Source organism: Balaenoptera ricei, chromosome 1 (assembly GCF_028023285.1).
Source record: "Balaenoptera ricei isolate mBalRic1 chromosome 1, mBalRic1.hap2, whole genome shotgun sequence".
Taxonomy (NCBI): Eukaryota; Metazoa; Chordata; class Mammalia; order Artiodactyla; family Balaenopteridae; genus Balaenoptera; species Balaenoptera ricei.
In genome coordinates, this window is record NC_082639.1 from 53,134,747 (window position 1) to 53,148,619 (window position 13,873).

The following is a 13,873-nucleotide window of genomic DNA, read 5'->3' on the forward strand; positions in this document are numbered from 1 at the left end:
GTGGGGGAGAAGGGGGTAAAGTCTGTGTTAAATGTACAATCATGAGCCATGCCTTTTCCTTTCATTCATCTATAAAGCATAATTCACTGTGGAATGTACTGACCACGGTCTTCATGAGGAAAGGTCATTCTCTTTGAGCAGCCTTGGCTGAGCTGGCAGCTTTGGACAGGTGGTTTGAAGATCAGCAACAGAGGAAGGGAACCCAGCCATCCAGATTAGCTGAATCATCTTGGGTGTCAATGGGCCACCGTCCATCAGCCAGATGGTCTTCAAACCACCATGATGCAATTGTGCTTTGGAAATCATGCCTGCTGACCTGTTTTTCCCTTTCCATCTGACTGATTCCTGTTTTTTAAACTCCTAGTCAGCAGGGTATTTTATATATATGAGCCATTCTGTTCTCAGAACAGGACCCACATTGTTTTTGTTCTGTGCTTCATTTAAGCATGAAAACTCTTTTATACACTTTGGCTCTCCTAGGAAAGTAAATACTTTATTGCTAACCTCTTTCAAGTCCAACTTCCTTTTTACCTGACTCTTCTCTCCATCTAGATTTTGACTTTAAACCCTCCTTTATGGAGCTATCTCAGACTAAACAAGTAACTAAAAACACAAGAAATGCTTTAGAAGGGTCTCAAGGTACAGTTAAAAAGAGCATCAACTTTGAAATGAGACAGACCTAGGGTGAATATAAAAATGAATCAGACCAAGGAGATGAATGAAGCTCATGTCAGTGTCAAGCATCTTTCCATCTCATCAGGGAGATCAATTCTGTACATACATAATTAGGATACAAATGAGATGATGTATGTGACATAAGGAGTTCAGGTAAACTGTTAGGTAAGCTTAGAGGAAGAAGAGACATCTTCCAGCTAAGAAGAAGGAAAGGATTTATGGAGTAAGAGGCATTTGAGACATGGCTTCGTATGATAAATTCTGTGGATGTAGATGTAAAGGGTATTCTTTTTCTGGCTTTATTCAAATCTTAAAGGATATGTAGACCATGTGCAACCTAGACTGCCTTCCCCATGTTTTCTTAAATTTTCTAAGTTAAAGCATCAAACAGCTCTTTTCTTTCCCTCTTTTGTATTCATTTTATAAAGACCAAGAAGATCTCATGTCTTTTACTCACATTGCTGAGAACTGTAAAGACTTCTCTGATTTTTTTAAACATCACTTTCCTTTCCCCAAGGAGACATATATTTAATTAGATGAATGGCATCAGCTAACCACCATCCTGGTGAAAAATCTCCTCTCATCTGGGACAGAGGAGTTGGCCATTTGCAGTGTTACTAGAGAAGCCACCTGTGGATTTGTTTTACAATCCAATGCTACAGTTACAAGCATTGTTTCCATTATATCCTCCAGTTAGATAGCATAGCCTCCCCAGGGCCTCTTCAGGGCTTCCCAAAGCTTACAGAACTAGACACACTAGGTAATCAAGGCATTAAAGGTTTTTCATCTATTATATACTGATTTTTAAAAGTATAATTTGTTCTTCAGAATTTTTCTGTCTCTAGAACTTACCCACTGTCTAAAACACTGAAAATCTATATATTTTCAAGCTTTGTTTTTTTAACTTCGGCATGTTTATATTATATGGTAATTTCTTGATTACCCAAAATTCATGGAGAGGAGGATGTATCTACTGAAATTTTCTGGTTAACAAATGCTAAAATGCTTTTTGTTAAAACCATGGTCTAGTGACAGTGATTTTTTTTTTTAAGATTATGAATCCTGTCTTCCATAAGATTAGTTACCAACACTGAGTACTGAAAAGAAAGAATAAGAGAGAAACAAGAGAATCATTTACTTAGGGCCTGGAGCATAGTTACCAAGAGCATGGCCTTTGGTGGTACTCTTACCTAGCTGTGAATCCTGGATCTGCCTCTTACTGGCTAGGAGTTCTTTAACAGGTTATTTTAAATGTATCATTTTTATCATCCTTGAATTGGGATCACAGTGGTACACGCTTATTTAGCCTTTTTATGGTGACTACATGAAACAGGTCATGGACAAAGAACCTGTCTTGACAAAAAGCTAGAAACAAAAATTAACTGTACCTAGTGTTGTGCTGATAGACATTTTACATGTTAGTGCATTAATCTTCAAGGCAACCTGATGGGGTAGTATTTTTAATTTGATATTTTTATCTGTACTTTAAAAACAAGCACAAGTTGACCCTTGTAAAAACATGGTTTAAACTGTTTGGATCCACCTATATGCAGATTTCTTTCAATAGTAAATACTACAGTACTACCCAATCTGCGGTTGGATGCCAAGGGACCACAGATACAGAGGGCCAACTATAAATTATACACAGATTTTCAACTGTGGGGCAGATCTGTGCCCCTAATACTCACATTAGGGTCAACTGTACTCAGATTTAGAAAGTAATTTGCAGAAAATCTCATAATTCTAATTCTAATGTCAAAGTTGAGATTTGAGTTCAAATCTGACCAATTCTAAAGCCCATGCTACTTACTTTCTTGGATTTTTTTTCTTTTAGATATTTCTCATAGCTCTCCTTTATTGTTTTTAACATGCAGTAATACACACTAATTCTTCTATAATTGAACAGTGTAGAAATAACTAATGTAAAAATTCCCTAATCCCTCATCCTACTCTCCAGAAGTATGCAATTTAAAAAGTTTGTTCTATGTGCTTGCAGATATTTTCCCTGAATTTATATCTACATGATGTATGGGGCTTTTTTCTGAAAAGATTGTGCTAATTTACATTTTTCAATGGTGTGTAAAAATTCCTGTTTCCCTACAACATTATTAATACTGCATGTTCTCTTTCTATTCTCTTGTCCATTTGATAGATGAAAAAATGCTGTATCTTTGCTTTAATTTGCACTTCTTAAATTACCATATTGAATGTCTCAAAATCAAAACCATTTCTCTACTAACAACCCCACCTGAATCTCTACTAATCCCAGATGGTGGTATTTTAAAATAAAAATCCATATAAATACAATGCAAATACTCCATTTATTATCCTTATTCTCCTCTATGTGTCCTCAGAAAGCAAAGAAAGTAACTATAATATATAATATATCATAATTCAATCGAGGAGATGCCTAATGTGTTTTGGAATTTTAATGTGGCTTATTATTACCAGATGTCTCATTTACATTAAATAAATATTTTTAGGAATCCGCAGGAAAAAGTCATCAAGAAAGCAAGTACTGCATTTATTGGTTCAGCCAGTATTTATCAAGTGTTTTCCATGTGCCAGGCAGGGTGCTAGGTACCTGAGTTTCACAAATAAACAAGATAAACATAGTCTCCCATCAAACAGTTTAACCTTGTGCAGAAGATAAACAAATGTCTGAGAAAGTTTTGGCTGGAGGGAACAGAACAGCTAACTCAGACTGGCTGAAAAAATAAGTAAGTAGATTAGCTCTCCTTAGAAGATTGCTAAGAATAAGTCTGGGCTTCAGGTTTGGTTGGTCCAGTGGCCCCATTTTGTCATCAGAGAACCAGTTCTTCCATCTCTGCCTTTGCTCTGTCATTCACAGCCTGCTTTCCTTCCGGTTGTGGGATAGCTGCCCATGGCTATTTGCACTTCATGCTCTCTTGTTAACTTGGGAGGTATGGGGACTTCTTGTGGTTCTTTTAAGATCTACAAAGGACCTTTCCAGAAGTCTCCAGCAAACCTCTCTTGGTGTCTCATTGACCAGAACTGGATCACGTACCCATTCCTGACAAAATCATTGGCAAAAAGAATAAGATTAGCCTTAAGGCAATCAGGCCTCCTCTTGGGGCAGAGAGTAGGGATCAGCTTTCTCTAAGGTGTGTCTCTGAGCAACAGGATATTGTAGATACCTTGGAGAAAAAAAAGAAGAAGACCTTCTACTGGAAAGGAAGGAAAGAAGAAACAATATCCCCTACAACAATAAAATAAGCAACTATGATTGAGTATCTGTACTACAGTTCAAGTCAGTGTGAGTGAAGAATGACCTCTTTGCCATTTTCTTTTTAATGTCTCATAGGATCAGAGTGGCACCAGTGAGGAAGACAGCAGTTTCGAAGCTGGTATTAAACAGTTGCCTAAAAGTGAAAGCTCCAAACTGGTGAGAATCCTGAGTGTTTCATCCAATGTTCTTTTTAGGGATGAACTGTATATATTTCGGATCAGTTGTGTTTGCTTCTCTAGGAATCTTGATCCCTGAGACAGGGGAAGCTATTCCATATAGCGAATGACCCAAAGAACAGTGTATTCTCCTACTTTCTTCATATTTGAATTGTGCTGTCTGGGACTAAAGAAGCAATCTCTTTTAAATCTTGTTTAATACTGGGTTTCTTTAAGGCTAGGGTGGTGCTGAATTAGTTCTAGAGGCACGAAAAGAGATTTCAAATGTATTCCTGTGTTCATAATAAAAGATACTTAAACTTACCCAGGGGCTAGAGCATTAGGAGAGAGACAGTTTTAGAGAACTCTTCCTCCTTACGTGTCCTAACGTTTCATATCTTGTTATTTAATATTTATGGAACTTTTACTGGGTACCGCGTGCTATCCTGTGTTCTACGTTCATTTTCTGATCCTCATAGCTGTAGGTGGCGATATTTTTCTTTTACATGCGTGGAAACTGAAAGCTTGCTTAGAGATGTTAACTAATTTGCCAAAGGCCACTCACTAGTATGTCGTAGACCTGGAGATTGATCTCATTCGGTCTGACTCCCAAGCCTTTGCTCATAATCTACCTTTCTGTTTTGCAGCCTAGCACTTCCAGGGTTAGACTGCAAGTTCTAGAAAGAAATGTGGGCTTTTTTCCCCTCTGTTTCAAAATATCTTACGAGTCTCAAAGAGTTAATCACTTAGGAGGGTCACTGTGATATTATGACAGCACAGAGTTGTTCACTTTACTTCAGGGAGTTTGAAAAATCATCCATTTATCTTCTTTCAACTTTTATATATATCAGGACTGGCTTAGATTCCATATCCTAGGAAATGAACTGATTCTTTCAGGCTGAAGGAAAAGGACATTTCAGCAAGAGTGGAAATTATAATGGTCCACTCTTACACAAACCCTATGTGAGGCATCAAGAATAGTGGGACCAACAGGTTATGACCATTGTTCTTGAACAAGATGTGCCAAAGTTACACTGTTCCCTTTCCAAAAGACAAACTGCATCTTTGCACTGAAGGGGAATGAAGAACATCAACGAATTTCAAACTCCAGCTCCTTCGTTCATTTAAAAATACTACTGGGACTTCCCTGGTGGCACAGTGGTTAAGAATCCGTCTGCCAATGCAGGGGACACAGGTTCGAGCCCTGATCCGGGAAAATCCCACATGCCATGGAGCAACTAAGCCCATGAGCCACAGCTACTGAGCCTGCGCTCTAGAGCCCACGAGCCACAACTATTGAGCCCACGTGCCGCAACTACTGAAGCTCACACGCCTAGAGCCCATGCTCCGCAACAAGAGAAGCCACCGCAATGAGAAGCCCATGCACTGCAACGAAGAGTAGCCCCCGCTCACCGCAACTAGAAAAGCCTGAGCGCAGCAATGAAGACCCAACGCAGCCAAAAATAAATTAATTAATTTTTTTAAAAAATTAAAAAAAAAAAACCTACTAACTTGTTCTTTTTGGCACCGTTTCTCCAAAGATAGATTAAGGAAAAATCTTTTTGTTTGTTTTTGTTTTTTTTGTTTATTGACTTTTATTTATTTATTTATTTATTTATTTATTTATTTATGGCTGTGTTGGGTCTTCGTTTCTGTGCGAGGGCTTTCTCTAGTTGTGGCAAGCGGGGGCCACTCTTCATCGCGGTGCGCGGGCCTCTCATTATCGCGGCCTCTCTTGTTGCGGAGCACAGGCTCCAGACGCGCAGGCTCAGTAATTGTGGTTCACGGGCCTAGTTGCTCCGCGGCACGTGGGATCTTCCCAGACCAGGGCTCGAACCCGTGTCCCCTGCATTGGCAGGCAGATTCTCAACCACTGCGCCACCAGGGAAGCCCCAAGGAAAAAATCTTTTAAAGCAACAGGGCTTTGCAAGTAGAGGCCCCCGATTTCATCCACAGAGGAAATGGTAAAACGAGTGAGAACACTCCCTTGCTTGCTGGGAGAGGCAGGTAGTCCCACAGAGGCTCACTTGTAGGCTGCAGGCAAAAGCCACCCGTCATCCACCCTCTGTTCCCAGGAAGGCAACACCAGTGGTGGGGCTCCAAGTCCCAAAATAATTGAAGAGCCCCACCCTCAGGCAGAGGACCTGAAGGACTAAGGATAATGTTTAGATTATTTCATACTGCATTTTAATAAGAATAAAAGCCTCCCCAAACCCATTGACTGGTATTTTTCTTTCTCCCCTCCCCCCATCACCTCCTTCTCTTTTTGGTATTCTGCAATTTCTTTGTCACCATTTCCAATAGAATATCCATGGTCTAGTCAACTGAGGAAAGATAGCCAAATTTGAACAACTTTTATAGCATAAATATAAATGGCCCAGCATAAAGTATTGCTTAAGAGTGTGTCTAACTTGAGCAAGTTAGACCTCACCAAGCCTCAGTTTACTCATCTGAAGGATGGGAGTAACCAGGATGTTATGAGAAACAAATAGGCAATAAAGTATAAACATGTAGTAGAGTATAAGGTACATAGTTGGTGCTTAGTAAGCTCATGCATTAATTCAGAAAATATTTGCCAAATGCCACTATGTTCCAGGCATTGGAGATACAAAAGTGAACAAAATGTACCGGAACGTGTGCCTTCATGGAGACTCATTCATGGGTAGATGGGGGAAGGGAGATAGATAATGCATAAATCAGCAAATTATATTAAATCATGAAATTGCTGTTCTTGAGGGTAAAAATTTCATCTGGCTCAACCTAACATATTCATTGTTGTCTCATTATAAAGTACAGTTGACCCTTGAAAAATGCATTGGTTAGAGATGCTGACCTTCTGCACAGTGGAAAATCCATGTATAGCTTATAGTTATAAGGCCCCCTGTGTTCTGGGTTCCTCCACATCCACGGCTCCAACCAACCTCAGATGGCAGATTGTGTAGTATTATTGTACTTACTATTGAAAAAAATCCATGTGTAAGTGGACCTGCATGGTTCAAACCAATGTAGTTCAAGGGTCAACTGTATTAATAACAGTTCCTCATCACTAGTCATCATTTGATTGTTTCTATTATGAGATTGGCACCAGCTCCCCTGCATTGCTGCACCATTCTAGGATGGTTGCTGGATGCACCTTGTCAGAGGACAGCATGTGATCTGTATGGGCCTTGACTCCTGTTACCTTAGTTTATTTCAGTTGGAAACAGTAAGCTCTAACCCTTTAAAGGTTGCATTTCTTGCTTCCTGTGGGAGCATATATCTCATCAGACACTGCTGGCCCCTACAAGAGAGACCAGGAGAAAAATACAGGTCTTGCTCTTAAGCAGCTTACCCTCAAGCATCAGTGAGGATAACAGAATTTGTACCTGGAAAATCAGACCAGGCAGAAGTGTATTAAAGAGAGAGAAAAAAAATGTTACAGGAGTTCAAAAGTGGAAGGAAAACCATCTCGTTCAGGGATTAGGGACGGTTTCTTAGACTCTTGGCCTTTAAGGTGAACCTTTAAAGATGAGAAGGCGATTGACTACTGAGGTTGGAATAAAGAGGAGAGGTTCACCAGGTGAATCAAACAGTGTGGGTGAGGTACAGTGTGCAGAGTTGAACAGTAGAATCAGATAGAAGTTGAACAGTAGAATCACAGAACTGAAGGGACTATATGCTGTGAATTATAGATTAACGTATTCACCTTTTTATGCTCAGTGCTCAATAAATGTCTCATTAACTACATGGATACACATATATACAAGGTGCTACCTATGAGAAACTATACTCCAAAGGGCTATTAAAGTGCTTCTCCAAGATTACCTGTTTTCCGAGCTAAGACTAAACCATGAGTCTACATATATTCCAGTGCTTATTTCCACTATTCAGTTATGATTGGCTTTCGTCCATATCTCAGTAGTCCCCAGATTCACAGCCAAGGAGTTTATTTATAATAACTTCAGTAGATATTAGATTTCTCTAAAATATTTTTTAAAGGGAGAATGACTTGTTTTTAGACAACCGATCAGGTGATGGTTGGTGAAGCATAGATTCCAATTGTGAGAGACTGGAGACAGGGAAGTGTCTGGAATCTATTTCAGAAGTCTAGGTGAGAGCCTGTTAAGACTATTTTTTAAGCCTTTTGAAAGGAACTTAAAAAAAAATTTTGCACAGAGCTTTGCAATTTGCAAAACTGCCTCATCTATTATCTCGTTAGCTTAAATATTTTAATATCTATTTTTTCTAACATGATATTAGTTCATGATTTTATTCAATTTTATCCCCAAAATAACCCTATGTAAGAAGTAGGGCAGGAGTTATTTAATCCCTGACTTACAGATGAGATCTTAAGCTGCTTAGTGAAAGACCACAAAACTAGAAATTAGAAGAGCTGCACCTCATCCTGAAGGGTCCTTGTCTCCCTGGTATCTTGACATAGAAGAGCATGAATCCCTAAAATAAGTATTTTAATCTTTTGGGTATAAACCTATGTTTCTATCATGTTGGGGATATCTGTGTTAATATAATACACTCTTTTGGGGGCAGTATAGCTAAATTATTAAGAGTGCAAAGATTGGAGCCATTCTACTTAGATTCAAACCCTGGTTCTACCATTTACAAGCCATACAACCTTAGGCAAACAGCTTAACCTCTCTGTGCCTCAATTTTTGCATCTGTAAAATGGGAGAAAGAAACAAAGGGTTACTGTGAGAGAAAGGAGTTAATAACTATAAAGTACTAGGTAGAACCATCCCAGAGTACCCGGAATGACTGTGTAAGGGGGAATTGTTGTTAATGATGATGATGATGTTATGCTGATTAAATCATTAAGTGTCAGCCAGATGAGGATTAGCTGTTCTGAGTGAAGCATTACGTGTAACTTGGAAAACTGAAGTGAATTTTTTCAACCCCCAAAATACAACTGCTGATAATAGATAGTAGCATCCATTGAATGCCTGTGTGCCAGGCATTATTCTAACATCATTCACATAACAATCCTATGAAGTTAGTACTAGTATTATCCCCATTTAAGAGATGAGGAAACTGAGGTACTGAAATGTTAAGTAAGTTGCGTAAATAATCACCTGGTGAAGCCAGGATCCAGGTCCATGCCCTGTGAGGCTGGAGGCTGCACTCTAAACCACTATGCAGTACTGCTTCTCAGAGAGATACAGATATAGAACAAAACTGAAGTCAAGGGACAGCAAGAGAGTTACACTGGGATCTGAACTTTGTGATTTTCATTCCCTAAATCTTGAACTCCAACATAGAAAATTATGACATAGAAACAGGTAGATACTGAAATTTACCTTTCACATTGGTAAATGAAGTGATATAGACCTCCAAACCGATGTTTCATAAAATGAAGGAAACTAAAACATTTCAAGAAGCTAACCTGTGCCAGGCATTTTCATACTGGTTATCTTATTTAACCCAATGATGCACATGTTTTTAGCCCTACTTTACTGATAAGGTACTGAGGCTCAGAGATGCCAAGTCTGTTCCTAAGGTCTCACAGCTGGTGGGTGCTGTGGCTGGGACTCAAACCCAGTTCTCTTTGCCTCTACACCCCATCTTCTCTTCACTGTATATTTCACATAGACAGCCTTTCTTGGAATATCAGAAGTATCACTGTGTGATCTGTTTGTTCAAACAACAGATATTAATTGAGTATCTCTTGCATGTCAGACAATGTTATGTACAGGGGATTCAGTGATGAGCAAAACTGTTAGCATTTCTTAAAGGGCTTGAGATGTTCAAGGACAGGTGTTCACATCAGCTTGCTGTCTTTAGAAGCTCAGTAGTTAGGTGGGGAGGAAGGAGCAAGAGAAGGAAAGGAAGAGATAGTACTGTCTTGTTCTTATAAATATCTAACCTCTGTTCTTGCTACCACCTTTGGATCTCGAACCTTGTCTGATTCTGTAGTTTTCTGCCTTGATGTAAAACCAATTTATGTTTTCTTTGGTTCTTGTCTGTTTCCTTCTCCATGTTGTTATAGATACTAATAGCCAGTAAAATAATTTCAGAGCTACTAGCTTACAACAAAATAATAAAAAGACAAATAACTCAATTAAAAGATGGGTAGGGATCTGAACAGGCATTTCTCCATACAAATGGCCAATAAGCACATAAAAAGATGGTCAACCTCATTAACCATTAGAGAAATGCACATCAAAACCACAATGAGATACCACTTCATACCTGCTAGGAGACTATAATCAAATACACAGATAATATAAGTGCTGGCAAGGATATGGAGAAATTGGAACTCTCATACATTGCTGCTACAGCCAGTTTGGAAAACAGTTTGCAGTTCCTCAAAATATTAACAGAATTACCATATGACCCAGCAGTTTTACTCCTAGGTATATACCCAAGAGAAATGAAAATACGCATCACACAAAAACTTGTAAACAATTGTTTACAGCAGCATTATTAATAATGGCCCCCAAATGGAAACAACCTAAATGTCCACCAACGGATGAATGAATAAATAAAATATGGTCTATCCGTACAGTAGAATATTATTTAGCAATGAAAGATAAAGAAGTACTGATACATGATGCTACAAGAATCAAAATCTGCAGCATGGCTTCACTCCTATTAATTATTAATTAATAATGCTGCTATAAACAATTGTGTACAAGTTTTTGTGTGATGTGTATTTTCATTTCTCTTGGGTATATACCTAGGAGTAAAACTGCTGGGTCATATGGTAATTCTGTTAATATGGGCACACTTGCCCAGTTTTACTTCAAATTCTTACATTTAGGCACCATTATTTATAGGGGAAACAGAGCCAAATATGGTAATGGAGGTTCCAAATGATTATGTGCACTTTGCACTAGAAGACTTGTTAGGAAATTACTAATAAGCTTGCCACAGACATAACAGCAGAAGTGCTTCAGCCACTCACGTGTGTTCTTATGATTTTAGGTTGCTGTAGATTAAGACAGCTTATTTTAAAAGTAGAAAAACAGATTTTGTAAGTGCTTGCCATTAACTTGCTACTAAATTCCCAATGTATTGATTGAATCAATAAAAAGCTAGATGTTACCCCCCCCCCCCAAAAAAAAAGAATCAAAATCTATAGAGACAGAAAGTAAATTAGTGGTTGCCTATGGCTGGGGCATAGAAGGTGACCCTAATGGGTACAAGGTTTCTTTCAGAGATTATGAAATGCTCTAAACTTAGATTGTGATGACACTTGTATAATTCTGAATGGTAAAACCATTGTATTGTACACTTTAGATGGATGAATGTTATGATATGTTAATTATATCTCAATAAAGATGTTTTAAAAAATTACAGGAGGAAGAAGAAAGAGGGGAAGACAGAATATAGACAATCCACAAACTGAAACCAAATCAGAAATTTGATTCTAGGTAACCTCTACACTGGAAATTCTGTGATTCTGTTAAAAGAACTATAATAGGATCCTATGCGAGGAACTTTTAATGTAGTCTCTCCACATTTTGGAATCTTTTTGCAAGTGTTTAATAATCTGCACCCTAGTAGAAAAAGCCCCACTTCTTTGTCCGTCAGAATTAAAGCTTGACTTTATCTTATAAATTCCTGTGCTCAGCCTGTTGCTACACTCTGTGCTAGTTCCTGGGAAGATGCTACCGAAGGTAAACAGACATAGTCTCTCTTCTTGTGTTGCTTACAGTCTTCATGGGAGAGTGACATCATGTAATGTTACATATAGATTGAAATCTCAACTTTGATAAAAGCTAAGAACTAGAGGCGCTTGGTGCTAAGAGAGCACAGAATAGGGGGGTTTGACCTTATCAGGGAGGGCTCTCCCAGTGAAAATTGAACTGAGATCTGAAGAAGCTGGCGCTACCCGGCAGTGGGGCAGAGAAGAAACAAAGGAGGGAGCTAGGCAACCTTAGAGCCTCAGGGAGTTTGGGGAACTGAAGTTCTGAATGTTCACGGCTGCCAGAACTGGTGAGATTTGAACAAAACTGGAGTGGTTGACAGGGGCCAGGCCACGCTGGTAAGATGGTCTCTATGCTAACGGTAGTGGGAAGCCATGGAGGGCTTTCGGAGGTGACTCTAAACTGTAGCTGTAACGTAGCGATCAGGTTGGACAGGGGCCAGAGTGGATGCTGATGGGCTGGCTGGGAGTTTACTGCGGCAGAGGCAATGGCAGTCTGCAAGAGATGGCGGTGGCAGGATATATTCTCATATTCTGTCTTTGCAAAAATTATAATAAAATAAACAGCAAGGTAATATATGTGTTTACCTGGTAAGTTCCACAGAGAGTTGCCAGTCAAAGAATTTACCTTTCTTGCTCCCAGTGTGCAAACCTTCCGCTGTACATGTGCTTTAAAGCTTTCCTCTGAACGCAGGTTTGGAGCTATTAAAATGGCAGTTGTTACACCATCTGGGTCTTGAGGACAAGCATCATCCCAAGGCTTGGCCGGCAGCCCAAGATAACCTTGCTAGGAAATGCCCCCAGCAGATGGGCCCGGCGTTCTAGCCCCACTCTGTGACACTGCTTAGCAACAGTGCATGCAGTCTGTGTATCAAGTGTTCCCTGTCATTACAGACCTAGTTCGTGTACAGCAGCCTCAAGAACATTTAGACTTTTCAGAATTTTTCAAAACGTTTAGGTTTTTTCAAACGGTCTGCCGTGTTTGTCTTTACTGTTGTCTTTCATTATGAAACGTAATTTCTGACCCTTAGGGCAAGAATAGAAAAATGAGAGTATTCCAGTCACCGCGAGGTGGCATTCAACCTGTAGTTTCTTTGTGGAGATTTTAGAGTTTACAGGGTAGCGAGATGCCTGGGGAAGCATGAATTGTTTCTGAATTAACTATCATTAACTCAAATGGGCTGTGACACGGAAATTCACGCCGCAGCTGACAGTGTATTTTACCATTTCAGAGTCCCCACCAGCCAGAATAGCAACATTTGAGGAACACTTTTTACTCTCTACCTTGATACACTTGATCCACCTAAAATTTTCAAACGTACTTACTGAAAAATCAGTGTTAAGTGTTATAAATAATACCTGCATCTCCAAATGGTCTGATAGTACTTGCTTTCTCAGATGAAAAAGGCTGTCAGATGTAAATCGTGGGCTCTGATATCTGAATGGACATAAACATTCCCCCTGCCGTCACTAGCTCTGACCTAGAAAGTGACTTATCCTGTCTGCCTTCCTTTCTCCACCCAAAAATGGGGGAGGAGGAGACCCTCCTATTTTTTGTGAACATGAAGTGTGATTTTGTACGTGAAACTCTTAATAGTGCTTGGAATGCAGTAAGGGCTCGGTGACTGTAGCTATTGTTAACACCAGATTTTGTCTATATAAAATCAACGTGTGCTAGAACTCTCGTTATTCAGTACACATTTCCCGAGAACTTGTGATGTATCAAGCTCTAGGAATGTAAAGATAAATAAGACATCTTTCATCTAGGAGTTCACCACATTAGGTCTAATGCAAAGGTTACAAACTGGTTGTCAGGAGATTTTTACATTAAAAATCCTGGTTTCTATTTTCTACTGAAAACAGACCAGCATTCCAAGCTGCCCCTTTCATCAATTATGTACTTCTAGTTTATTTCAGTCCCTACGTTTCCACCATTCTCTAACCCCTGCTTAGAGAATGCCTGCTTCCCCGCCACCTGTAAGTACTTGAGTACCTACATCATCCCCATCACCTGTGAGTAGCTGAGGCTGCATCCCATGTCTACTAGCTGTGGCCATGCAGGTGGGCCTGGCAGAAGGTGAAAGCCGAGCAGTAGACAGGAGCTGGGTGGTGGAGGGCCTTGTGGACCAGGAGAAAGGTCTTTCTACCAAC

At 39.5% G+C, this 13,873-nt stretch overlaps 1 protein-coding gene across 12 annotated transcripts in view; it reads left to right on the forward strand.

Annotated features, from left to right (window-relative positions):
* PATJ (PATJ crumbs cell polarity complex component) overlaps nucleotides 1–13,873 on the forward strand; it is a 352,223-nt gene that overhangs the window by 256,001 nt on the left and 82,349 nt on the right. For all 12 annotated transcript variants that reach the window (XM_059923762.1, XM_059923772.1, XM_059923791.1 and 9 more), the window contains one exon: nucleotides 4,001–4,081. In XM_059923762.1, coding sequence (XP_059779745.1) covers nucleotides 4,001–4,081 — 81 coding nt within the window. The remainder of the gene's footprint in view (nucleotides 1–4,000; nucleotides 4,082–13,873) is intronic.